The 27637-nt window shown below is 41.6% G+C and overlaps 2 protein-coding genes across 5 annotated transcripts; both read left to right on the top strand.

Moving 5' to 3' along the window:
- The first annotated feature begins 8320 nt into the window (after positions 1-8320).
- Positions 8321-14325, top strand: rnf7 (ring finger protein 7). 3 transcript variants are annotated; one of them, XR_009809308.1, is made up of 4 exons: positions 8333-8558; positions 8641-8688; positions 13840-14014; positions 14102-14325. XR_009809308.1 is itself a non-coding variant. In XM_061919078.1 (3 exons), exons 1-3 carry the CDS (start codon positions 8393-8395, stop codon positions 13981-13983), a joined length of 351 nt encoding a protein of 116 aa, XP_061775062.1. In that variant the 5' UTR covers positions 8321-8392; the 3' UTR covers positions 13984-14325. The 3 variants fall into 3 exon arrangements, 2 of the variants coding, with proteins under 2 accessions (XP_061775062.1, XP_061775061.1); XM_061919078.1 differs by having other exon boundaries at positions 8321-8551; positions 13840-14325; XM_061919077.1 differs by having other exon boundaries at positions 8334-8558; positions 13840-14325.
- Positions 14326-14472: 147 nt separating this feature from the next.
- Positions 14473-23466, top strand: grk7b (G protein-coupled receptor kinase 7b). 2 transcript variants are annotated; one of them, XM_061919065.1, is made up of 5 exons: positions 15537-15648; positions 15732-15822; positions 15893-16330; positions 18432-18703; positions 22697-23466. In XM_061919065.1, exons 3-5 carry the CDS (start codon positions 15926-15928, stop codon positions 23016-23018), a joined length of 999 nt encoding a protein of 332 aa, XP_061775049.1. In that variant the 5' UTR covers positions 15537-15648; positions 15732-15822; positions 15893-15925; the 3' UTR covers positions 23019-23466. The 2 variants fall into 2 exon arrangements, with proteins under 2 accessions (XP_061775048.1, XP_061775049.1); XM_061919064.1 differs by having other exon boundaries at positions 14473-15822.
- Positions 23467-27637: the final 4171 nt, after the last annotated feature.

A 27637-nucleotide genomic window follows, 5' to 3' on the forward strand; every position in this document is an offset into this window, starting at 1 on the left:
CAACACAACAAATACCCATAATCCTTTGTATTCATGACAATTCCTGACTATTTTATACACCCCGCTAGCAGCAAACTCCAAACCCCCCCCCGTGCATCGGTAAGGTGGGTGGGGTTGGGGGCGCGGGGGTGTAAAATATATTCAGGAAGTGTCACGGATAGAAAGGATTGTGGGTATTTGTTATGTTGCATTTATGTTGTGTTACTGTGAGGATGTTCTCCCGAAATGTGTTTGTCAATCTTGTATTGTGTGGCTTCACAGCGTGGCGCATATTAGTAAGTGTTAAAGTTGTTTATATCACAACCATCAGTGTACTCTGTATCACCCAGTATGCCTTTCAATCTTGTGTGTGTATTTTTGGAAGCTGCACACAACATGTTACCGGACCAAAAATCGGTTTGAACATGTTGTTGAAGGTGTCTAAGGCAATGGCTTCATAGCACGCCCATATTCTTCTCATCAGGATGAACGCTCTTGGATAGTCGCAAGAACGTTAGCAGCCCCCATTGTCTTCATTACTCTGTGAAACAGGTTTATATAGCTCTGTGAGTGGTAAAGGCGGCCGACCTCTGATGTATTTCAGCGGGCGGGTACGGTCCTGATAAAATGTTGGTTCGGGTGAACGGCGGGTGGATGACGACTTTGGTTCTGCGGTTGCGGATGATATACTTGCCTATCCGCGCATCTCTAATATATACATATATATGTATATGGATATACATTTATGTGTGTGTGTGTATATATGTGTCTGTATATATATATATATATATATATGTGTATGTGTGTGTGTTTTTATATATATATATATATATATATATATATATACATACATATATATTTTAATATAAACATGTAAATACATATATATGTGTGTATATATATATATATATATATATATATATATATATATATATATATATATGTATGTATGTGTGTATTTATATGTGTGTATATATTCAGAGTTTTTGATGGGAAAATGCATTCTTAGACAATATGATTTGCCTGACACCGAGAGTAACAAGCATTAGAAAATGGATTATAAAGGACAAATTAAAAAAAAAAAAATCATTAAAAAAATATATATATACCTGTATATTTTTTTATTTTTTATTTAGGATTTCCCGTGGGCCGGATTTTGGACGCTGGCGGGCCGTGGTTTGGGGACCCCTGATAGATGATACTTTATCATGTATACAATATAAGATATGAAAGTATAATATTTGTAAAATTGTACAAAAATATATATTGTAAATATTGTTATGAAATTATAATCTTACACTTTTACATGTAAATAAACTAAGAGCAGTTGCCACATGCAGCACAGAGCCCCCAAATGGCTGCAAAGAGAGGTACAGAATCCTGTTTGTGTTTGCTAATAATATCCATGTAGGAGATCTTACATTATATTACTTTTTTTGGAATTATTGCTCTTACGGACGTTGAGATCATCAAAGAAATATGAAGAAATCGTATTTGTCTGACACTCTTCCTCTCACTCTTTATTCACTGGCTCCAAGCCCGCATGTATAAGCGTCACTGTCCCCTAGAGCCCATCCCCTGCATCACAGGTAATAACCCCACACAAAGTACAATACTGAGGTCACGTGTCGTCGCCCTGCAGGTACTTGGCGCTGTCCACTGGTCTCCGAGGTTACCGCGTTTCATGTTTTCACGCAGGCGGCAATCATCGGCGAGACAGAACGAAAGGGAATTTTGTACATTTGCATTTCAAAATGAAAGATTGTCTTTATCATTGCACTTCGATGCTTCGCTGGTTGAAATAAGGACCCAAGAGTTGGTAACGTGTGTGCTTCTTAGTGAAACGACGTAAACATGCTCCACTTATTTTGTGTAATTATGATGCGGCTGTCGCAGAGTTCCTGCATCTCCCATCTCGGTTATATTCACATGAATATTCCCACATGCATCCAGTTGCGGGTTGGATTGTGGCGACAGAGAAAAGTTGCTCCAGTGGAATAGTGAAGAACAATTCTCGAGGTTTATTGCAGTGGTTTGAGAAGAATTTCTCCGTTTGTTGAATGTATACTTTTCGCCTAAACATCTCATTGCCCCCGAATGTCTGTTTTTATACACAAATGTTTTATTTTCTATACTTGGTCTTTCTGTGTCCAAAATGTACAATAAACATTTTGCCAAAGTTTCTCTTGCCTGTGGAACTCTCCTGTGGACCTACCTGAACATTCTAACGGCAGAGGAACACAAAAGTGTGTCAGGAAAGTTTTAGGCCTATCCATTTTATACCACTTGTCCCTTTTGGGGTCGCGGGGGGCGCTGGAGCCTATCTCAGCTGCATTCGGGCGGAAGGCGGGGTACATCCTGGAAAATTCGCCACCTCATCGCAGGGCCAACACAGATAGACAAACAACATTCACACACTAGGGCAAATTTTAGTGGTGTCAATCAACCTATCCCCAGGTGCATGTCTTTGGAGTTGGGAGGAAGCCGAGGTACCTGGAGCGAACCCACGCAGTCACGGGGAGAACATGCAAACTCCACACAGAAAGATCCCGAGCCCGGGATTGAACTCAGGACCTTTGTATTGTGAGGCACCTGCACTAACCCCTGTACCACCGTGCTGCCTAGTTCCAGGACTAGTGTCACTATAAACCTATTCCAAGTATGAACTACAAGTTTTCCCCCTTCAAAGTCCTCTGTAGTGCAAAGGTCCTTTCAATTCACAGGAAATAAAATGTTAAATCATTATTTTTTTGTGCAATAAAACAAATTTAATTTCCGGATTATAGAGTGCACCAGTATATAAATTTAGAAGAAACACATTTTTCAATATATCATCCGCACTATATATATATACATTGTGAAATTATTTATTTATACAGAAATATTTTGTAAAATATTTATTTTCATACTCATTCCATGCACAAGTGGCAAAAAAGACTGACAAAGTTGAGGAATGCTCATCAAACACTTATTTTGAACATCTCACGATTATAGAGTGCACCAGTATATAAATTTAGAAGAAACACATTTTTCAATATATCATCTGCACCATAGATGTATACATTGTGAAATTATTTATATATCCAGAAATATTTTGTAAATATTTATTTTCATACTCATACCATGCACAAGTCAATCAATCAATCAATGTTTACTTATATAGCCCTAAATCACTAGTGTCTCAAAGGGCTGCACAAACCACCACGACATCCTCGGTAGGCCCACATAAGGGCAAGGAAAACTCACACCCAGTGGGACATCGGTGACAATAAAAGACTGACAAAGTTGAGGAATGCTCATCAAACACTTATTTTGAACATCCCACAGGTGACCAAGCTGATTGGGAACAACTGGGTGCCATGATTGGGTATTTGTAAATCATTGTATTCTGTTTTTTGTTTACAAATCACACAGCCTGCCAACTTCACTGTTTTTTGGGTTTTGTAGTTGGTTGTAGTAAATACAGAAACATTCAGACAATAACAAGTACAATAAAAAAAATGGACAAAACGTGTATGGTTGAGATGTTTTATAACTTTTCACCTTTCACTTAACCTTGAGGATTGGTTTGATTTAAAAAAGAAAGGCCCAACCGATCAAAATGAGTATTCAATTACAACAGATTGTTAACCTTTTCCTCATATCAGCTTCAGTCGAAATAAAAAATACCAATTGTTTGTTTTCATCATTTTGCTCCTTTTAAATTTCCTATTTAATTTAAAACATTTTACTCTTTTTTTATATATAAATGTGATAAATACGCATCATAAATATACATCAGATTTGAAATAACATTGATTGTTAATCACCGTTACATTTTTTTTGCAGTGCCAGATTTTCCTACACATGCACAATTTTTCTCCAAAACTAAACCCTGAAACTAGGATTAGATTGAGTGATGACTGTGCGAGTCAAAATTGTGGTAAAAATGGGGCTCAATGTTTGGGTTTATACAAATTCCCACCATGTCGGATATACTTTTATTCATCCCACAACACGGAAATTCTTAGGTTGCAGAGCAGATTTCCGTAAAAAACAACAACACTGATTTTGCACATTACTGTAACCATAATATACTACTATTAGGTAGCGTGTTGACAACACAACAAAGACAACTAACTGTAAAAAAAAATTTGACTTCACATTGCTTTAAATGAGACAAATTCCAGAATATGAACATGTGTATTGTTCAATGTCAGACAAAAGGCACATTGTCTGTAAATAAAAATGTGGGCCTATAACTTGATATTCAAGTGAACTGCAAACTCTAAATATATCCTATTGGACATAATCACATTATATTTTCAAAGTTTTACATATAATTGTGCACAGACCAGAAAGTTCATCATCAGCACAATCTTTTGGTCATTTTATATATATATATATATATATATATATATATATATATATATATATATATATATATATATATATATATATATATATATATATATATATGTATGTATGTATGTATGTATGTATATATATATGTGTATATACATATGTATGTATGTATATAAATACATATTTATACATATATGTTTGTATATATATATACATATACCATACCATACCAACTTTATTTATAAAGCCCTTTAAAAACAACCACAGTTGAAGAACAAAGGGCTGTACACCACAAAGAAATAAAGGCAAAGGACAGACAAAAAAAAATATGAATAAATAACATTTAAAACAGAAGTAAAAAACACATTGAAATAGCAAATACAAATTACCCTAAGAACAATTTGTTAGATAAAAAGCAGTTAAAAAGTTAAAAGAAAAAACTGTTTTTAAGTCTCATGCTTGGGTTAAAAGCCACTGATATGTATGTATGTATGTTTGTATGTATATATACATATATATGTATGTATATATGTATACCGATATATATGAATATGTATGTATATATATGCATGTATATATGTGTACATTTATATATGTATGTATATATGTATACATATATGTATGAATATGTATGTATGTAGATATGTATATATATGCAAATATATGCATGTGTATATATATGTACATATATACATGCATATATATACATATGTATGTATGTGTATATATGTGTTTATGTATAGTAAAAAACACATTGAAATAGCAAATACAAATGACCCTAAGAACAATTTGTTAGATAAAAAGCAGTTAAAAATAAAAACAGTTTTTAAGTCTCATGCTTAGGTTAAAAGCCACTGATATGTATGTCTGTATGTATATATACATATATATGTATGTATATATGTATACATATATGTGTACCGATATATATGAATATGTATGTATGTAGATATGCAAATATATGAATGTATATATGTGTGCATATATAGATATACATGTATGTATGTATATATATATATATATGTATATATATATATATACATATGTATGTACGTGTATATATGTGTTTATGTATATATACATATGTATGAGTGTATATATATATATATACATATGTATGTATGTGTATATATGTGTTTATGTATATATATATATATATATATATATATATATATATATATAGTTCAGAGTACCCACCCTTTTTGGGAACACTCGAAGGAGTACTGGAAAGTGCTCCCCCGGGTGATTCCCTTGTCCTACTGGGAGACTTCAACGCTCACGTTGGCAACGACAGTGACACCTGGAGAGGCGTGATTGGGAAGAATGGTCGCCCGGATCTGAACCCGAGTGGTGTTTTGTTATTGGACTTTTGTGCTCGTCACAGTTTGTCGATAACAAACACCTTGTTCAAACATAAGGGTGTCCATATGTGCACTTGGTACCAGGACACCCTAGGCCGCAGTTCCATGATCGACTTTGTAGTTGTGTCATCGGATTTGCGGCCTCATGTTTTGGACACTCGGGTAAAGAGAGGGGCGGAGCTTTCTACCGATCACCACCTGGTGGTGAGTTGGCTACGATGGTGGGGGAGGATGCCGGACAGACCTGGCAGGCCCAAACGCATTGTGAGGGTTTGCTGGGAACGTCTGGCAGAGTCTACTGTCAGACAAAGTTTCAATTCCCACCTCCGGAAGAACTTTGAACATGTCATGAGGGAGGTGCTGGACATTGAGTCCGAGTGGACCATGTTCCGCACCTCTATTGTCGAGGCGGCAGATCGGAGCTGTGGCCGCAAGGTAGTTGGTGCCTGTCGGGGCGGCAATCCTAAAACCCCTTGGTGGACACCAGCGGTGAGGGATGCCGTCAAGCTGAAGAAGGAGTCCTATCGGGTCCTTTTGGCTCATAGGACTCCGGAGGCAGTGGACAGGTACCGACAGGCCAAGCGGTGTGCAGCTTCAGCGGTCGCGGAGGCAAAAACACGGACATGGGAAGAGTTCGGGGAAGCCATGGAAAACGACTTCCGGACGGCTTTGAAGCGATTCTGGACCACCGTCCGCCGCCTCAGGAAGGGGAAGCAGTGCACTATCAACACCGTGTATGGTGCGGATGGTGTTCTGCTGACCTCGACTGCGGATGTTGTGGATAGGTGGAAGGAATACTTCGAAGACCTCCTCAATCCCACCAACACGTCTTCCTATGAGGAAGCAGTGCCTGGGGAATCTGTGGTGGACTCTCCTATTTCTGGGGCTGAGGTCGCTGAGGTAGTTAAAAAGCTCCTCGGTGGCAAGGCCCCAGGGGTGGACGAGATCCGCCCGGAGTTCCTTAAGGCTCTGGATGCTGTGGGGCTGTCTTGGTTGACAAGACTCTGCAGCATCGCGTGGACATCGGGGGCGGTACCTCTGGATTGGCAGACCGGGGTGGTGGTTCCTCTCTTTAAGAAGGGGGACCGGAGGGTGTGTTCCAACTATCGTGGGATCACACTCCTCAGCCTTCTCGGTAAGGTTTATTCAGGTGTACTGGAGAGGAGGCTACGTCGGATAGTCGAACCTCGGATTCAGGAGGAACAGTGTGGTTTTCGTCCTGGTCGTGGAACTGTGGACCAGCTCTATACTCTCGGCAGGGTTCTTGAGGGTGCATGGGAGTTTGCCCAACCAGTCTACATGTGCTTTGTGGACTTGGAGAAGGCATTCGACCGTGTCCCTCGGGAAGTCCTGTGGGGAGTGCTCAGAGAGTATGGGGTATCGGACTGTCTTATTGTGGCGGTCCGTTCCCTGTACGATCAGTGCCAGAGCTTGGTTCGCATTGCCGGCAGTAAGTCGAACACATTTCCAGTGAGGGTTGGACTCCGCCAAGGCTGTCCTTTGTCACCGATTCTGTTCATAACTTTTATGGACAGAATTTCTAGGCACAGTCAAGGCGTTGAGGGGTTCCGGTTTGGTAACCGCAGGATTAGGTCTCTGCTTTTTGCAGATGATGTGTCCTGATGGCTTCATCTGACCGGGATCTTCAGCTCTCGCTGGATCGGTTCGCAGCCGAGTGTGAAGCGACCGGAATGAGAATCAGCACCTCCAAGTCCGAGTCCATGGTTCTCACCCGGAAAAAGGTGGAGTGCCATCTCCGGGTTGGGGAGGAGACCCTGCCCCAAGTGGAGGAGTTCAAGTACCTAGGAGTCTTGTTCACGAGTGAGGGAAGAGTGGATCGTGGGATTGACAGGCGGATCGGTGCGGCGTCTTCAGTAATGCGGACGTTGTACCGATCCGTTGTGGTGAAGAAGGAGCTGAGCCGGAAGGCAGAGCTCTCAATTTACCGGTCGATCTACGTTCCCATCCTCACCTATGGTCATGAGCTTTGGGTCATGACCGAAAGGATAAGATCACGGGTACAAGCGGCCGAAATGAGTTTCTTCCGCCGTGTGGCGGGGCTCTCCCTTAGAGATAGGGTGAGAAGCTCTGCCATCCGGGAGGGACTCAAAGTAAAGCCGCTGCTCCTCCACATCGAGAGGAGCCAGATGAGGTGGTTCGGGCATCTGGTCAGGATGCCACCCGAACGCCTCCCTAGGGAGGTGTTTAGGGCACGTCCAACCGGTAGGAGGCCACGGGGAAGACCCCGGACACGTTGGGAAGACTATGTCTCCCGGCTGGCCTGGGAACGCCTCGGGATCCCCCGGGAAGAGCTAGACGAAGTGGCTGGGGAGAGGGAAGTCTGGGTTTCCCTGCTTAGGCTGTTTCCCCCGCGACCCGACCTCGGATAAGCGGAAGATGATGGATGGATGGATGGATGGATATATATATATATATATATATACACACACACACATATCAATCAATGTTTATTTATATAGCCCTAAATCACAAGTGTCTCAACGGGCAATATATATGTGTGTGTGTGTGTGTGTGCGCTTGTATATATATATAAAATTATTATTACCATTATTATTATTATTAGAACGCACCAGCCTTGGGTTGCAGCGACCTCTTGCGGTGGCGACAATGAGTGACATGACGTCCGCCTTCTCCGTCCATTTTGATTGGCTCCGCCAAGCTGGCTCGCCACTGCCAGAGCTACAGTCATGGACGACGGCGACGACCTGGGCATAGTTCTCTCCCACAACACCTCGTCTGGCTCCAAGTCCAGTGGGGATAAGATGTTTTCACTTAAAAAGTGGAACGCCGTGGCTATGTGGAGCTGGGACGTGGAGTGTGACACTTGCGCCATTTGCCGGGTGCAAGTGATGGGTGAGTGACGGCGGTCACCTGCTAACTAGCCGGCCAGCTAGTTTAGCGTGTCTGTGCGTAACCCCGTTTTTGTTCTTTACAGACGCTTGTCTCCGGTGTCAGGCAGAAAACAAACAAGAGGACTGTGTTGGTAAGATACAAATTACTCTTAACAAGTGCTGTTTAGTCGATTGACGGCTAATGCTATCTAGTTAGCCCGGTTATAGATGTACACTTAAAGGCCTACTGAAATGAGATTTCTTATTTAAACAGGGATAGCAGGTCCATTCTATGTGTCATACTTGATCATTTCACGATATTGCCATATTTTTGCTGAAAGGATTTAGTAGAGAACATCGACATTAAAGTTCGCAACTTTTGGTCGCTAATAAAAAAGCCTTGCCTTTATCGGAAGTAGCAGACGATGTGCGCGTGATGTCACGGGTTGTAGAGCTCCTCACATCCTCACATTGTTTATAATCATAGACACCAGCAGCAAGAGCGATTTGGACAGAGAAAACGACGATTTCCCCATTAATTTGAGCGAGGATGAAAGATTTGTGGATGAGGAAAGTTAGAGTGAAAGAAAAGGCGACGGCAGTGTGAGCGATTCAGATGTTATTAGACACATCCCTTATCTGCTTATTGTGTTAATAGTGTTTTAGTGAGATTATAAAGTCATACCTGAAAGTCTGAGGGCTGTGGTAACCGCCAGTGTCTCTGAGAGAAGCCAATGGAGGAGCCAAGATCACAACTGCCTTTTTGACAGCTGCAGGAGGACCGCTCTGTGTTAAAGCTTCATAACAAACAAAGAAACACCGGCTGTGTTTCGGTTGCTAAAGGCAGCTGCAATCCACCCCTTTCCACCAACAGCATTCTTCTTTATAGTCTCCATTATTAATTGAACAAGTTGCAAAAGATTCAGCAACACAGATGTTCAAAGTACTGTGTAATTATGCGATTAAAGCAGACTACTTTTAGCCGTGAGTGGTGCTGGGAGAATATGTCCGCTCCAACCAATAACGTCACAAGCACGCGTAAACATAATCGTCATCATTCCGCGACGTTTTCAACAGGATACCTCAGCGGGTAACTTAAAATTGCAATTTAGTAAACTAAAAAGGCCGTATTGGCATGTGTTGCAATGTTAATATTTCATCATTGATATATAAACTATCAGACTGCGTGGTCGGTAGTAGTGGGTTTCAGTAGGCCTTTAACCTATTGTTTAGATTATGTTGTGCCTTACACCATATATGAACACTAAAACAAATGTCAACGAAACAAATCTAAATTCGAAACTGTTTTTTTTTTGTATTTTGCAAATTATTCACTATCCGTACGAGCGACAAAAACAAATATTTTCCTTTATCCGTCCATCCATCCATCTTTTTCCGCTTATCTGAGGTCGGGTCGCGGGAGCAGCAGCCTAAGCAGGGAAGCCCAGACTTCCCTCTCCCTGGCCACTTCGTCGAGCGCTTCCCAGGGGATCCCGAGGCATTCTCAGGCCAGCCGGGTGACATAGTCTTCCCAACGTGTCCTGGGTCTTCCCCGTGGCCTCCTACTGGTCGGACGTGCCCTAAACACCTCCCTAGGGAGGCGTTCTGGTGGCATCCTGACCAAATGCCCGAACCACCTCATTTGGTTCCTCTCCATGTGGAGGAGCAGCGGCTTTACTTTGAGTTCCTCCCGGATGACAGAGCTTCTCTAAGGGAGAGTCCCGCCACCTGGCAGAGGAAACTCATTTCGTCCGCTTGTACCCGTGATCTTGTCCTTTACGTCATAACCCAAAGCTCATGACCATAGGTGAGGATGGGGACATAGATAGACCGGTAAATTGAGAGCTTTGCCTTCAGGCTCAGCTCCTTCTTCACCACAACGGATCGATACAGCGTCCGCATTACTGAAGACACCGCACCGATCCACCTGTCGATCTCACAATCCACTCTTCCCTCACTCGTGAACAAGACTCCTAATACTTGAACTCCTCCACTTGGGGAGAGCTCTCCTCCCCAACCCGGAGATGGTACTCCACCCTTTTCCGGGCGAGAACCATGGACTCTGACTTGGAGGTGCTGATTCTCATCCCGATCGCTTCCTTTATTGTGAGTTCTAAATAGCGAATAAATGCTAGCAAGAAGCGGCAAAAATTGCAGGTATTTGGAAGTCATCTACTCTGCTTTCAAAGTCCTCTAATAAAACATCCAAAAATGTTGTATTTACATGCCTGTGGCCTGCAAATTAACTAAGCTATACTGACAGTTATTGTACGAGCTAACACAGACAAACTAATTATTTTGATTGATTGATTGAGTGATTGAAACTTTTATTAGTAGATTGCACAGTACAGTACATATTCCGTACAATTGACCACTAAATGGTAACACCCGAATAAGTTTTTCAACTTGTTTAAAGGCCTACTGAAACCCACTACTACCCACCACGCAGTCTGATAGTTTATATATCAATGATGAAATATTAACATTGCAACACATGCCAATACGGCCTTTTTAGTTTACTAAATTGCAATTTTAAATTTCCCACGAAGTCTCGAGTTGAAAACGTCACGGTATGATGACGTGTACGCGTGACGTCACGGACTGTAAGGAAATATGAGCGCTGCACACACACACAGCTAAAAGTCGTCTGCTTTAACCGCATAATTACACAGTATTTTGGACATCTGTGTTGCTGAATCTTTTGCAATTTGTTCAAATAATAATGGAGAAGTCAAAGTAGAAAGATGGAGTTGGGAAGCTTTAGCCTTTAGCCACACAAACACACGGTGATTCCTTGTTTAAAATTCCCGGAGGTGAAACTTTACTATGGATCACAGCGGTCAAGCAAACATGGATCCCGACCAAATGTCAACCAGTAGTTTTCGGTGAGAAAATTGTGGTTAAAAAGTCGCTACTTACCGGAGATCAGCTGAGCTTGTGCCGTCCTACATCTGCCGTTGACTTCCGTCAGACACTAGCGTCAAGACACCAATGGACACACACCTCCGACTATCAGGTACTGTTAAACTCACTAAAACACTAGCAACACAATAGAAAGATAATGGATTTCCCAGAATTATCCTAGTAAATGTGTCTAAAACATCTGAATCCATCCCAATGCAATCGCGTTTTTTTTTTTAAACTTTTTTTTCTGTTTCCTAGTCCGTCGTTATCAATATCCTCAAACACGAATCTTTCATCCTTGCTCAAATTAATGGGGAAATTGTCGTTTTCTCGGTCCGAATAGCTCTTTTTGTTGGAGGCTCCCATTAAAAACAATGTGGCGGATGTGAGGAGCCATCAACGGGTGAAGTCGTCGTCTGCGACTTCCGGTAAAGGCAGGGCTTTTCTGTTTGCGACCAAAAGTTGCGAACTTTATCGTCGATGTTCTCTACTAAATCCTTTCAGCAAAAGTATGGCAATATTGCAAAATGATCAAGTATAACACAGAATGGACCTGCTACCCCTGTTTAAATAAGAAAATCTCATTTCAGTAGGCCTTTTAGTCAGGGTCCACGTTAATCAATTCATGGTACAAATATATACTATCAGCATAATACGGTCATCACACAAGTTAATAATCATCAGAGTATATACATTGAATTATTTACATTATTTACAATTCTGGCGTCAAGATCTCACTCACAATAAATACAATTTGATATCACAACAATCTTTTCTGACTGAGAAACAAGAACCATCACATGCTCTACGAATCGACCATCAAAAAAAAAAAAAAAATATATATATATATATATATTAAAAAGTTAAAAAAAAAAAATATATATATAATTTTATTTATACATGTGTGTGTATATATACATATACATGTGTGTGTGTATATATATATATATATAAATATATATATATATACATAAAAACTTTTTTTTGTATTATTAATATAAGCTTGTCAGCTTTTTGTCATTTCATGATGCCTTTATTTTTGTTTTTACATTTTCATAGAGGGAGGTATTTGTTTTTATTATTAGTACATGTAGATGATGTATCGGGACTGATCCATTGAAAGTTTGAGCAGAAATATGTCATAAAGGATTAACTATACACAATAACACATCAACTAAATGCTGTGTCACATGAATGTTTTTGAAGTAATACCTTTGTAACATGAAAAAAACACAAGTAATGTATAGAAACCTTATGTTTAATTTTGATATTAAAATAAAACACAAAGCAGTTTGGCTCATGAAGATGAAGTCTAATAAACAAGCTTTGTTCTTGTCTTTGTTCAATACAACAGTTTGACCAACAGAAATAAAGAGTGACACCCCACACATCGAAAACACTATCTATACAGCCTTCATTCAGTTTGATGAGATGACAAAACATTTTAGCTAGTATTGGTATTATTTGAACATTGATACAGTTTGCAGTTAAATAAAAGACAAGTGAACATCCCAGTCAACAAAGTAAATACTTTATAAACAATTTGTGACATTGTTCACGACACATCGCCTGCTGCAAAACATCAAATAGTTTTCTCCTTCGCTGTATACTTTTAGTGTGGGTACAAGTGTCTCCAATATTCTGCACACCTGTCTCCATCTAAACACAGAAGTGCGCTCTTAAACGCACGGCAGAAAGTGGGGGAAACTGACGTTAAAACAAGCACTTGGCTCTGTTTACTCCAAGGGGAAATCTCCAGAGCAAAGTCCGTGTTGTTAGTCCGCCATGATTATCAAGGCAAACGACGCTAATGAGCATGCGCCTGACTTTGTGTTGCCTAAAATGCTTTAATAAATGACGGATTTTCGATAATTAAAAAATTAGACTGTAGTACTTTCGGGACTTTTATTGGAAATGATCATTGTACCGTGTACTCTTACATCCCATGTGCATTAGCAAGTAAAAAATCAAGGACGGTCACGGCATGTTGTTGCCACAGATGCTGGTCAATTAGGGCACACCCTCCAGGTTTTGGCGTATAAATATATGGGGTTTGGCACCAGCTGCAATACTAGATCTGACCAATCTAAGTCTATGAGCACGAGCTGATGAAGTCTACTCAGATGAGAGGCGAAACGTCTCTGAATAGATCCAGTTGCGATCGATTGAACGCCCTGAGATAACAATGACCTGGATTAATTCATAGACATGTGCGTACAGACATTTGTAAGCTTTTGACTGTATTATAATCACATGGGAATTACATTTTTATTTGTGTCAATACATTAAATTTGCTGATAACTGTAGAAACTCTATAGTAGCTAAACAAACATACAAAAAATGTCTGAATAATATGTTCTTAAAAGATCTAATGTTTTTCTCTCTTGCGTGTCTTACAGTTGTGTGGGGAGAGTGTAACCATTCCTTCCATAACTGCTGCATGTCCCTTTGGGTCAAGCAGAACAATCGCTGCCCCCTCTGCCAGCAGGACTGGGTGGTTCAGAGAATCGGCAAATAACCCCCCGCCCCCTTTGGCCACGTGATTCACAAACTTCAAACTGTGTGCACCCAAAGGTGGGCATTGATCTGGCCGTGACCGTTACTACGCCCCGTACGGAGTCGATCGCTTGTCAACTCGGCCATTTTGATTGCATGTTCCAGTACTCCCAGTGTCAGGGGCCCGCAATGAACACGATGGATGTCACACACTCGGACTGGTGGCTCACAGATTGATGTGCAGACACGAGGAGTCATGAAGAAAGGTGACACTTTGTGGTTTGGTCACGTGTTAGGTTTATACTTTTGTGTGTTCGGGGGTGTTTTCCACCTGTCAAATATGTGACTAGTTTTTTAGAAATAAAGGTTGCTGTGTGGCTGTAATTAAACACGTTTCTTTTTTTTTATTATACACTTTTCAAAATAATTATTTTCCAAACATACATGTACGGTACTGTTCAAAATATAGTTGGCCAACTGTTATTAGTTTTTAGCCATATTTTAATGACCACATATTACAAGAATATCACATAATACAGGGATGTCAAACTTGTTTCATTAAGGGCCACATCGCAGTTATGGCTGCCATCAGAGGGCCATTTGTAACAGCGAATAATGTATGAATTTGCATCTGGACTTCATTAATAAATATATGGCAACAGCTACTTCTAAGGGAAGAGGGTCATAAACAGTTAACAGAAAAGGTCGTAAAACAGTTTAAAGAAGCGGTGCCTGCAGTGGAGTCTGGTCCTGCTTTCTCTTCGCTTTTGTAGTTCTTGGGTGAGGAACAATATCTTTCTGTTGATTAAACATAATGAGAGGAACAAACACCTTTCTGTTGAATTCCATCCTAAACTGTGGAGTTTTACAAGCTTTCTTCTTGGTAGGTTCAAAGACAGCTTTTCGTCTTCTCACTGGGAACTCATTTCAACACAAAGTTTTTGTGTTAACTTAGATAAAATTCATCTAACAGGACCAATACGCACAGTTCTGCATAATCAAATAATTTGATTGGACTTCAAGATGTAGAGACCATTTTCTCGTTAGGATGAATTGAATCCTTATTAAACCAAACTTGTTGAGTCCTTCTGTTGCACACAAGCAATTTGCATCTCCTAAAAATAGACCCAACTAAAGCCTCTTAAGTTCAAACCGCATAAGTTGCCAACAAATCCCTGAAGACAGTGGTGCCTTTAATGCGCCAAGAGTCGAGGGATGCTCGGAGGTGCTCGCCGGGGACTCTGGTGCCTGGACGATGGGGACGAAAGGAGTAGAGGTCTATCGGGGAAGGTGGGGCCTCTGCCATGAGTAAGTTGCGGGTGGAGGACTTGGTGGCCAACACGGCCTACCTGAGAGCTCAGCAGATTGACCCGAGTGCGTTGAGGAAGGAGAGACTCTCCCTGAGTCTTCCTCAGCCAAAGAGCCTCTCAGCTCTGCGTGAGGCCGTAGGGACGCGGTACGATTCGCTGTGCGAGCAGCAGCCCATCGGCAGGAAGTTGTTTCGGCAGTTTCTCCTCACCTCTAACCCCGAGTACTCCGCCGCCTTCGAGTTCCTGGAGGAGATGAGGGGTTTGAGCTTCGCTGAAGACGAAGTGAGAGCAACAATTATGCAGAACCTCCTCGAGCAGTCCAGGAGTTTTCTCACGTTCCTCACGGGAGAGCTCGCGGAAACATGCAAGTGCTTACCGGTCAAGTACTTGGACGAAGCCTCGGTGAGCAAGATGGAAGAAGCCACCAGAGACTTCCTGAGGGGGAAACCTTTCTGTGAGTATCTGAGGAGTCCGTTCTTTTACAGGTTTCTGCAGTGGAAGGAGTTTGAGAGACGGAAGATCAGCGACAAAGACTTCTATCAGTTTCGGACGTTAGGGAAAGGTGGTTTTGGTGAGGTAGGTGTTCCAAGTGATGCGCTGTTGCCATAGAGACATCTTTCTTAGGCACACATGTCCCATGCTGTAGGTGTGCGCGGTGCAGGTGAAAATATCCGGGCAGATGTACGCCTGCAAGAAGCTGGAAAAACGATGTTTGAAGAAGAAATGTGGCGAGAGGTTGGCGCTGTTGGAGAAGAAGATCCTGGAGAAGGCCAATAGTCTTTTCATCGTGAACTTGGCCTACGCCTACGACAACAACACCCACCTGTGCCTGGTCATGGACCTGATGAACGGAGGTGACCTCCACTTCCACATCTACAAGCTGGGAGAGCGAGGTATCCGCATGGACCGTGTGGTGTACTACGCCGCTCAGATGACCATGGGCGTCCTCCACCTGCACTCCATGGACATCGTGTATCGCGACTTGAAGCCAAAGAACGTGCTGCTGGACGCTCGCGGTCAGTGTCGACTGTCTGACCTCGGATTGGCTGTCGAGCTGCCAAAAGGGAAAACCATTTGCCAGAAGGTCAGTGTGTGACCTGCACTTTCTACAAACCCCGTTTCCATATGAGTTGGGAAATTGTGTTAGATGTAAATATAAACGGAATACAATGATTTGCAAATCCTTTTCAACCTATATTCAGTTGAATGCACTACAAAGACAAGATATTTGATGTTCAAACTCACAAACTTTTTTTTTTTTTTGCAAATAATAATTAACTTAGAATTTCATGGCTGCAACACATGCCAAAGTATTTGGTTAAGGGCATGTTCACCACTGTGTTACATCACCTTTTCTTTTAACAACATTCAATAAACGTTTGGGAACTGAGGAAACTAACTGTTGAAGCTTTGAGAGTGGAATTCTTTCCCATTTTTGTTTTCTGTAGAGCTTCAGTCGTTCAACAGTCCGGGGTCTCCGCTGTCGTATTTTACGCTTCATAATGCGCCACGCATTTTCGATAGGAGACATGTCTGGACTGCAGGCGGGCCAGGAAAGTACCTGCACTCTTATACTACGAAGTAACGCTGTTGTAACACGTGGTTTGGCATTGTTTTGCTGAAATAAGCAGAGGCGTCCATGATAACGTTGCTTGGATGACAACGTATGTTGTTCCAAAACCTGTATGGACCATTCAGCATTAATGGTGCCTTCACAGATGTGTAAGTTACCCATGCCTTGGGCACTAATGCACCCCCATAACATCACATATGCTGGCTTTGGAACTTTGCGCCTATAACAATCCGGATGGTTATTTTCCTCTTTGTTCCGGAGGACACCACGTCCAAAGTTTCCAAATATAATTTGAAATGTGGACTCATCAGACCACAGAACACTTTTCCACTTTGCATCAGTCCATGTTAGATGAGCTATGGCCAAGCGAAGCCGGCGACGTTCCTGGGTGTTGTTGATAAAATACTTTCGCTCTGCATAGTAGAGTTTTAACTTGCTTTTACAGATGTAGCAACCAACTGTAGTTACTGACAGTGGTTTTATGAAGTGTTCCTGAGCCCATGTGGTGATATCCTTTACACACTGATGTCGGTTTTTGATGCTGCACCGCCTGAGGGATCAAAGGTCCGTAATACCATCGCTTACGTGCAGTGATTTCTCCAGATTCTCTGAACCTTTTGATGATTTTACGGACCGTAGATGGTAAAATCCCTAAATTCCTTGCAATAGCTCGTTAGGAAATGTTCTAAAACGGTTCGACTATTTGCTTACAAATTGGTGACCCTCACCCCATCCTTGTTTGTGAATTACTTCGCATTTCATGGAAGCTGCTTTTATACCCAATCATGGCACCCGACTGTTCCCAATTAGCCTGCACACCTGTGGGATGTTCCAAATAAGTGTTTGATGAGCATTCCTCAACTTTATCGGTATTTATTGCCACCTTTCCCAACTTCTTTGTCACGTGTTGCTGGCATCAAATTCTAAAGTTGATGATTATTTCCAAGAAAAAAAAGTTTATCAGTTTGAACATCAAAAATTTTGTCTTTGTAGCATATTCAACTGAATATGGGTTGAAAATAATTTGCAAATCATTGTATTCCGTTTATATTTACATCTAACACAATTTCCCAACTCATGTATGTCAAGTTCCAAATTATCTGAATGTGAGATGTATACCAGGTAGCACTGAGGGAAAGGGGTTAGTGCATGTGCTTCACAATACGAATGTCCTGAGTAGTCCTGAGTTAGATCTCGGGCTCAGGATCTTTCTGTGTAGAGTTTGCATGTTCTCCCCGTGACTGCGTGGGTTCCCTCCGGGTTCTCCGGCTTCCTCCCACCTCCAAAGACATGCACCTGGGGATAGGTTGATTGGCAACACTAAATTGGCCCTAGTGTGTGAATGTGAGTGTGACGTGGCGACTTGTCCAGGGTGTACCCACATTTCCGCCCGATTGTTGCTGCGATAGTCTCCAGCAACTACCCCCTGACCCCAAAAAATGGGACAAGCGGTAGGAAATGGATGGATGAGATGTTTAATTTGATGAATGGTTGTGGCCACTAGGTGTCGCCAAAATAAAACTGCTGGCTAATGGTCAGCTCGCTAGCTGCCAGGTAGCGATTAGAGGCGCTGGCTGCCAGTCAGCAATTGTGTGTGTATGTTTGTATTCAGGCTGGGACAACTGGTTACATGGCTCCTGAGATTCTGAGGCAGCAGTACTACAGCACGTCCGTGGACTGGTGGGCTCTGGGCTGCTGCATCTACGAGATGGTGGCCGCTCGCCTGCCTTTTCGAGACTTCCGTGAAAAGGTGCAGGAGAGCGAGTTGACTCGCCGCACGCTGGAAGACGAGTGCAAGTTTGAACACAAGGGATTCGAACGCTCAACCACTGACCTCATCCGGGGCTTCCTGAAGAAGAAGGTGCAACATCGCCTCGGGTGCCAGTAAGTACAAAACTGATGGATATTTATGCAAACTCTTCTCTACCTTTTATATTTTTAATTCTTACACAACACTTTGTAATTTTTCAAATTCATGTCAAAAAAGCCAAATTAAATAGACCATAATTTAAATTAAAAACTATAAGGGCGTGTTATATTTCACTTAGCGATTAGCACTCTAGTTTCCAGCTATCCATTTGCAGACGAGTTACTAGTTAGCTATTAGCTCTCCATTTGCCAGCTAACGACTTACGGACTAGTTGCCAGTTGACGATTTGTGGACTATTTGCCATCTAGCGATTAGCACTCTACTTTCCACCCAGTGATTTGCATACTAATTACAAGCAATCGCCGCGCAAGTCGCCGGCTTGCAATTAGTGTGCTAAATGTCAGTTAGCGATTAGCACTATAGTCGCTGCCCAGTTATTTGCACCTGCTAGTCACCATCTTGCAATTGGTGTGTTAAATGTTGGCTGGCGATTAGCATTGTAGTTGCCACCTATTGATTTGCAGACGAGTTGCCAGTTAGCTATTAGCTCTCCAGTTGCCAGCTAATGACTTGCGGACTAGTTGCCAGTTGACGATTTGTGGACTATTTGCCATCTAGCGATCAGCACTCTACTTGCCACCCAGTAATTTGCATACTAATTACAAGCAATCGCCGCGCAAGTCGCCGGCTTGGAATTAGTGTGCTAAATGTCAGTTAGCGATTGGCACTATAGTCGCTACCCAGTTATTTGCACCCGCTAGTGGCCAGCTTGCCATTAGTGTGTTGTATGTTAGCTGGCAATTAGCATTGTAGTTGCCACCTATTGATTTGCAGACGAGTTGCCAGTTAGTTATTAGCTCTCCAATTGCCAGATAATGATTTCAGACTGGTTTCCAGTTTACAATTTGTGGACTATTTGCCATATAGCGATTAGCACTCTACTTTCCACCCAGTAATTTGCATACTAATTACAAGCAATCGCCGCGCAAGTTGCCGGCTTGCAATTAGTGTGCTAAATGTCAGTTAGCGATTGGCACTATAGTCGCTACCCAGTTATTTGCACCCGCTAGTTGCCAGCTTGCAATTGGTGTGTTAAATTTCGGCTGGCGATTAGCACTGTAGTTGCCACATATCGATTTGCAGGGGAGTTGTCAGTTAGCTATTAGCTTTTAAGTTGCCAGCTAACGACTTGCGGACTAGTTGCCAGTTGACGATTTGTGGACTATTTGCCATCCAGCGATTAGCACTCTACTTGCCACCCAGTAATTTGCATACTAATTACAAGCAATCGCTGCGCAAGTCGCCGGCTTGCAATTAGTGTGCTAAATATCAGTTAGCGATTTGCACTATAGTCGCTACCCAGTTATTTGCACCCGCTAGTTGCCAACTTGCAATTGGTGTGTTAAATGTCGGCTGGCGATTAGCACTGTAGTTGCCACCTATCGATTTGCAGACGAGTTGTCAGTTAGCTATTAGCTCTTAAGTTGCCAGCTAACGACTTGCGGACTAGTTGCCAGTTGACGATTTGTGGACTATTTGCCATCTAGCGATCAGCACTCTACTTGCCACCCAGTGATTTGCATACTAAATACAAGTAATCGCCGCGCAAGTTGCCAGCTTGGAAATAGTGTCCTAAATGTCAGCTAGCGATTTGCACTATAGTTGCTACCAAGTTATTTGCACCTGCTAGTCACCAGCTTGCAATTGGTGTGTTAAATGTCGGCTGGCGATTAGCATTGTAGTTGCCACCTATTGATTTGCAGACGAGTTGCCAGTTAGCTATTAGCTCTCCAGTTGCCAGCTAATGACTTGCGGACTAGTTGCCAGTTGACGATTTGTGGACTATTTGCCATCTAGCGATTAGCACTCTACTTTCCACCCAGTGATTTGCATACTAATTACAAGCAATCACCGCGCAAGTCGGTGGCTTGGAATTAGTGTGCTAAATGTCAGCTAGCGATTAGCACTATAGTTTCTACCCAGTTATTTGCACCTGCTAGTCACCAGCTTGCAATTGGTGTGTTAAATGTCGGCTGGTGATTAGCATTGTAGTTGCCACCTATCGATTTGCAGATGATTTGCCAGTTAGCTATTAGCTCTCCAGTTGCCAGCTAATGACTTGCGGACTAGTTGCCAGTTGACGATTTGTGGACTATTTGCCATCTAGCGATTAGCACTCTACTTGCCACCCAGTGATTTGCATACTAATTACAAGCAATCACCGCGCAAGTCGGCGGCTTGGAAATAGTGTGCTAAATGTCAGCTAGCAATTAGCACTATAGTTGCTACCAAGATATTTGCACCCGCTAGTCGCCAGCTTGCAATTAATGTGTTGTATGTCAGCTGGCGATTAGCATTGTAGTTGCCACCTATTGATTTGCAGACGAGTTCACAGTTAGCTATTAGCTCTCCAGTTGCCAGCCAACGACTTGCGGACTAGTTGCCAGTTGCCGATTTGTGGACTATTTACTATCTAGCGATTAGTACTCTACATGCCACCAAGTGATCTGCACACCAATTACAGGCAATTAGCTTGCCATATGTCAGCTAGCGATTAGCACTATAGTTGCCACCCAGTTTTTTGCACCCACTAGTTGCCAGCTTGCAATTAGTCTGCTATATGTCAGCTGGCGATTAGCACTGTAGTTGCCACCGATCGATTTGCAGATGAGCTGGAAGCTCGTGATTAGCGCTATAGTTAACAGCATGCTATTAGTGGACTCGTCGCTAGCTAGTGATTAGTGCGGCCTGTGCCAACTAGCGATTGCCGTTGTATTTGCCAGCTAACAATTTGTGGAGTAGATCCAAGCTTGCAATTAGCCATTTAGTTTCCAACTAGCGATCTGCGGACTAGTTGCCAGCTAGCAATTAGCTCTCCAGTTGCCAGCTAAACATTACTGCACCAGTTGCCAGTTAACGATTTGCACACTAGTTTCCATCTTTAAATAAGCCAGCTAACGATTAGTTGGTCTAGTTACCAGCTCTCTAGTTGCCAGTTAACGATTTGCAGAATAGTTGCCAGCTAGCGATTAGCGCTCTAGTCACCAGCTAGTGATTAGCTCTCCAGTTGCCAGCTAGCGATTGACACTCTAGTCGCCAGCTAGCGATTAGCACTCTAGTTGCCATCTAGTGATTTGTGGACTAGTTGCCAGCTAACGATAAGCGTGCTAGTTGCCAGATATCAACTACTGTGCTATATGCCTGCTAGCGAGTAGCACTGTAGTCGCCAGCTAGCGATTAGCACTCTAGTTGCCATCTAGTGATTTGTGGACTAGTTGCCAGCTAACGATAAGCGTCCTAGTTGCCAGATCTCAACTACTGTGCTATATGCCTGCTAGCGAGTAGCACTGTAGTCGCCAGCTAGCGATTAGCACTCTAGTTGCCATTTAGTGATTTGCGGACTAGTTGCCAGCTAACGATAAGTGTGCTAGTTGCCAGATCTCAACTACTGTGCTATATGCCTGCTAGCGAGTAGCACTGTAGTCGCCAGCTAGCGATTAGCACTCTAGTTGCCATTTAGTGATTTGCGGACTAGTTGCCAGCTAACGATAAGCGTGCTAGTTGCCAGATCTCAACTACTGTGCTATATACCTGCTAGCAAGTAGCACTGTAGTCGCCAGCTAGCGATTAGCACTTTAGTTGCCATCTAGTGATTTGTGGACTAGTTGCCAGCTAACGATAAGCGTGCTAGTTGCCAGCTTGCAACTAGTGTGCTATATGTCTGTTAGCGATTAGCGCTTTAGTCACCAGCTAGAAATTAGCACTCTAGTAGCCAACTGGTAATTTGTGGACTAGTTGCCAGGTAGCGATTGGTGCTATAGTTGCCAGCCTGCAATTAGCGCTTTAGATGCCAGCTCGCGATAGTGCGCTAGTGTCTCGCTAGCGATTAGCGCACAAGCCTGAATTGGACATAAAAATGAGTGGTATTGCACATCACTCGTGTTTACCTAATCATTTGTCACTTTCATTTCAACGCCCACTGACTCACCTTCTCTCTCCCACGCCAGCGGCGATGACCCCCGAGAGCACGCCTTTTTCAACAGCATCAACTTCCGGCGCCTGGAGGCGGGGCTGCTGGAGCCCCCCTGGGTGCCAAGACCCGACGTGGTGTACGCCGAAGACCACGACGACCTCCAGGACGCGTCGGAAGCCCCGGACATTGAACTCGACGCCAAGGATGAGAAATTCTACCGAGAGTTCAGCACAGGCGCGGCGTCCCTCGCCTGGCAGAAGGAGATGATTGACAGTGGCCTGTTCGACCAACTCAACAGTCCAGAGGTGAAAGGTCACGTGGCGGCATGGAGATCTAAAATGTGCGTCATTTTGTAAACTAAATTTGCCTTAAACACGGTAAGTGCCACAATTTATATATATATATATATATATATATATATATATATATATATACACAACTGCAATTCTCAGCACATTTATAGTTTCCATGACGTCATTCTCTTTACTTGGTGCTAACTTATAAACAAGCCACTCATGACTTTTAATTCCAATACTGTCATGCAAGTCAACTTTTCACCGCCAGAGGCCGCCAAACACAAAGAATTGCACACCTTGGGTAGTTTCTTGCCATACTGAAAATGACAAGCATTTCATTTTAAAGCCAAATAATTCCACATCTTTGTGTTAACGAAGTGCACTCAACTCCACAATCTCTGCCAACTCCCAACACAACATGGAGTTCAGTACTGTATTTCTTGCTTGAAATCCTACTTTGTTTCCTTACTGTCTTATTGTTTTGGACTGAATATTAATGTTTGACCAATTGGCGTCTTCTTCTTGTTCTGTTCTTGTTATTTGGAGTCAGGAAGTAAGAGAAATTAGTCGCACATACTATGTTTGACTAATTTCTCTTACTTCCTGACTCCAAATAACAAGAACAGAACAAGAAGAAGACGCCAATTGGTCAAACATTAATATTCAGTCCAAAACAATAAGACAGTAAGGAAACAAAGTAGGATTTCAAGCAAGAAATACAGTACTGAACTCCATGTTGTGTCAAACATAGTATGTGCCTGGTTAAAAAAAACAAAAAACTTTCTATCCATCAATTTCTACCGCTTGTCTCTTTCGAGGTTAATCCAAATTAAATATTTTTGGTCTTAATTTTTTTTTATTAACACATTTCTGTTCATATTTATATGCTGACCATATGTTAAATGTCATTCTGATGTATGAAAAATTACAAAATTGTACACACAATGATATTTGTTCTGGTTATTTAGTAGCTTAAGTGCAGTTATTTATAATCATATACAAACAGTTATTTCTTAGTTTTTTTTTTTTTTAAGTGCACTTAAAGGAAACTGTAAACGACTCCAGCCGTCACCGTGTGGGTTGCATGGGCCATTTAGGAAGGACATCACGTCGAGCAGATTTGACTCTTATTTTTTCAAATAAGGATTCTGCGTCAAAGTCGACCAGGCTGCTTTTCAGCCCCTCCTCCTCTGCTGCTCGTCTCGGCTGGCTTTTATGTCGTCTTCCCTGGGGACTCATACTTTGCTCGTTCGCGTTTTCGTTGCTCCTGCCGTGCTGCAGTCCTGCGGACACTCCAACTCTCTCTCTCTCGCTCCTTCCTCCTTCTTCCCTCTTAAACGCTGCGAGAAGATGGGCAGATTGAGAACCAGTGTGTGTGTCACGCACCTGATCTTGATTGTGGCGGAATTGCTCACGCCACGCCTCTTTGTTCCGCTGCATACTCCGCCTCCTGGCCGCCATCTTGAGCCGGGCCAAAGCGTGTACCGCCCCGCCATCGGCCCATCGGCTCCGTCTCTCCACAGTAACACTTGAAAGAGTTCTTCCCAAATGACGCGTGACCCCTTGGGAACATGCTTTATAAGTACTGAGGTTCAAGCCCTGCTTGGAAAAAATCTGTGCACTACAAAATGTGCTTATTGTAGCCATTAATCTCGACTTCCTCATTTTAATAAACAAACAAAAAAAAAAGAAAATCAACACAAATTGTTTAATTCATTTTTGTTCTGTAAGTTGTTTTTATATGGTGCAACCGAATTAACTAATATTGCTGATCAACCTGACTTTATAATTACTTATTTTATTTTTTTAGTATCAAATGGTTCAAGTCGGTCCAAAAATATTCATATTTATATAATAGTTATAGTTTAAACAGGAATCACATTTTTTTTTGTCACTTCAGGCAAATCCCTGCACTTTTAACATTTTCTGGTACCGACTAAAAACAATGTTCATGAAATATATTTGTTGTAAGTTGATCTTTCTTTCTTTCTTTCTTTCTATTTTTCTTTCTTTCTTTCTTTCTCCCTTTGTTTCTTTCTTTTTTATTTGTTGTTAATAACGATAGAAAGTTATGCTGAGGTGTACTAATAACAATTTTATAGACAAATGACACTATTTATTGTCACGTTGAGGAGAGGGGTGGGGGGTGCATAACAGAAAATAATTAATTTTAAATAACTTTTAAAGGGGGACTGAACTGCACAATCATTCTATGAGACAAGAGGATAAAATCTTTTCGGGTTTTTTGCATTCTACTTTGTAATTGTTGGCTAGCAATGCAGCTAACGAGAGCAATCAATTCGGCCTCTAAATCACTTTAAAAACGCATAATTAATTCATTTATGTTCCTTAACTTGCATATTGATATAAAATTAATAGAAACTTCCTGTGAATGCCGAAGAGCCAAAGCTCAACTAAAATGCTAACAGTTAGCACTCTGGACATATAGTGTCAAGTATCAAAATATGAGCAAAATAGTTTAAAAAGGCTAACATGCTAACAGTTCTTTGTTAAAAGTTTGCATTCTGGACAGATAGCGTCAAGTAACAAAAAATAGGAGCAAAATGATTATTTTTAAAAAGCTAGCATACTAACAGTTTTATGCTAACAGTTAGCACTGTGGCCAGATAGTGTCAAGTATCAAAATTATAAGCAAAATAAGTGAAAAATGCTAGCATGTTAATAGTTAGCACTCTGATTAGATAGCATCAAGTAGAAAAAAAATTGTAGCAAAATGAGTTTAAAAGGCTGGTAGGCTAACAGTTCTATGCTCACAATAGCGTACTTACAGTTAACATCGGTGAAATACCAAAATGTATGACAGTGAGGTATATACCCACTAAATTAGCTTACAAATGCTAGCCTGGCCTAAAATACTTACTGTAACGTGTGTCAAGTACCAAAATATAGTACTCCGGAAAAATGGTTATGTGAACAACTTAGCATTCCTCAATTACCAAAATATATTACTCCGAAAAATGGTTATGTTAGCAACTTAGCATACCTCAAGTACCAAAATAGGACTTTGGTGTATACCTATAAAATTTGTTTAAAAAAAGCTATTAAGCTTGCCTACTAATGGTTGCATGCTAACAGGTAGCAAGTACCAAAATATTGACGGTGAGATGTATACCAGCAAAATATGCCAAAAAAAGGGCAAACATGCTAGTATTAGAGTGCTAACAATTGCGCTGTGTTCCGTTAAAAAATTAGCTACGGGCCATAAATGTCCCCTGGGCCGCACTTTGGACAAACCCTGCTTCACAGGATTTGCTGTACAATAGGTGAGTCTGATATAAAGTATTATAAAGTATGCACTTCTGTATGTACTCATTCAGTTTGGTTCTTAAAGCGACCAAACAGTAGCTGCTTTAAGAGGGCACCCACAAAGGGCCATTAGGGACATTATTCAAAATGACCTCTTACATACACTACTGACATGGTCTCACATAAACAACTGAAATGTTTTTCTCTCACACACACTACTCAAATACTCTCATACACACTATTGAAACAGTCTCATACACACTATTGAAAACCTCTCTCATACACTACTGAGAAAAACTCATATACACAACTGAAAAACTCTCATACACACTACTGAAACACTCTCATACACACTACTGAAAAACTTTCATACACACTACTGAAACACTCTCATACACACTATTGAAACACTTTCATAGGCACTACTGAAACACTCTAACAAACACTACTAAAATGTTTTTCTTTCACACATTACTGACATGTCACATAAACAACTGAAATGTTTTTCCCTCACACACACTACTGAAACACTCCCATACACACTACTGAAACACTCCCATACACACTACAAAAACACTCTCATACACACTACTGAAACACTCACACACACTAATGAAAGACTTTCATACAACTGAAACACTTTCATACACACTACTGAAACACTCTCATAGACACTACTGAAACACTCTCATAGACACTACTGAAACACTCTCATAAAAACTACTGAAACAGTCTTGGACACTACTGAAACACTCTCATACAGACTACTAAAATGTTTTTCTCTCACACACTACTGAAATGTCACATAAACAACTTAAATGTTTTTCTCTCACAGACACTACTAAAGCACTCTCTCATACACACTACTGAAACCCTCTCATACACACTAATGAAACACTTTCATACCAACGACTGAAACACTTTCATACACACTACTGAAACACTCTCATAGACACAACTGAAAATCTCTCATAGAAATTACTGAAATACTCATATACACTACTGAAACACTCTCATATACAGTACTAAAATGTTCTTCTCTCACACACAATACTGGAATGTCACAAACAACTGAAATATTTTTCTCTCACACACACTACTGAAACACTCCCATACACACGACTGAAACACTTTCATACACACTACTGAAACACTCTCATAGACACTACTGAAACACTGTCATACACACTACTAAAATGTTTTTTCTCTCACAGACACTACTGTAAATGTCACATAAAGAACTGAAATGTTTTTCTCTCACACACACTACTACTGTTTCAGCAGTATGTATGAGAGTGTTTCAGCAATGTATGTGAGCGAAAAACATTTCATTTGTTTATGTGAGAGCATTTCAGTAGTGTGTATAAGAGTGTTTCAGTAGTGTGTATGAGAGTGTTTCAGTCGTGTTTATG

This window comes from Nerophis ophidion, linkage group LG13 (genome assembly GCF_033978795.1).
Source record: "Nerophis ophidion isolate RoL-2023_Sa linkage group LG13, RoL_Noph_v1.0, whole genome shotgun sequence".
NCBI lineage: Eukaryota > Metazoa > Chordata > Actinopteri > Syngnathiformes > Syngnathidae > Nerophis > Nerophis ophidion.

Coding starts and splice junctions, on each gene's coding strand:
- rnf7 (XM_061919078.1), top strand. CDS start 8,393: ATGGACGACGGCGACGACCTGGGCATAGTTCTCTCCCACAACACCTCG. Junction 8,552..8,640: donor GCGCCATTTGCCGGGTGCAA/GTGATGGGTGAG, acceptor TGTTCTTTACAG/ACGCTTGTCTCCGGTGTCAG. Junction 8,689..13,839: donor CAAACAAGAGGACTGTGTTG/GTAAGATACAAA, acceptor CGTGTCTTACAG/TTGTGTGGGGAGAGTGTAAC.
- grk7b (XM_061919064.1), top strand. CDS start 15,241: ATGAGTAAGTTGCGGGTGGAGGACTTGGTGGCCAACACGGCCTACCTG. Junction 16,331..18,431: donor GGAAAACCATTTGCCAGAAG/GTCAGTGTGTGA, acceptor GTTTGTATTCAG/GCTGGGACAACTGGTTACAT. Junction 18,704..22,696: donor CAACATCGCCTCGGGTGCCA/GTAAGTACAAAA, acceptor CTCCCACGCCAG/CGGCGATGACCCCCGAGAGC.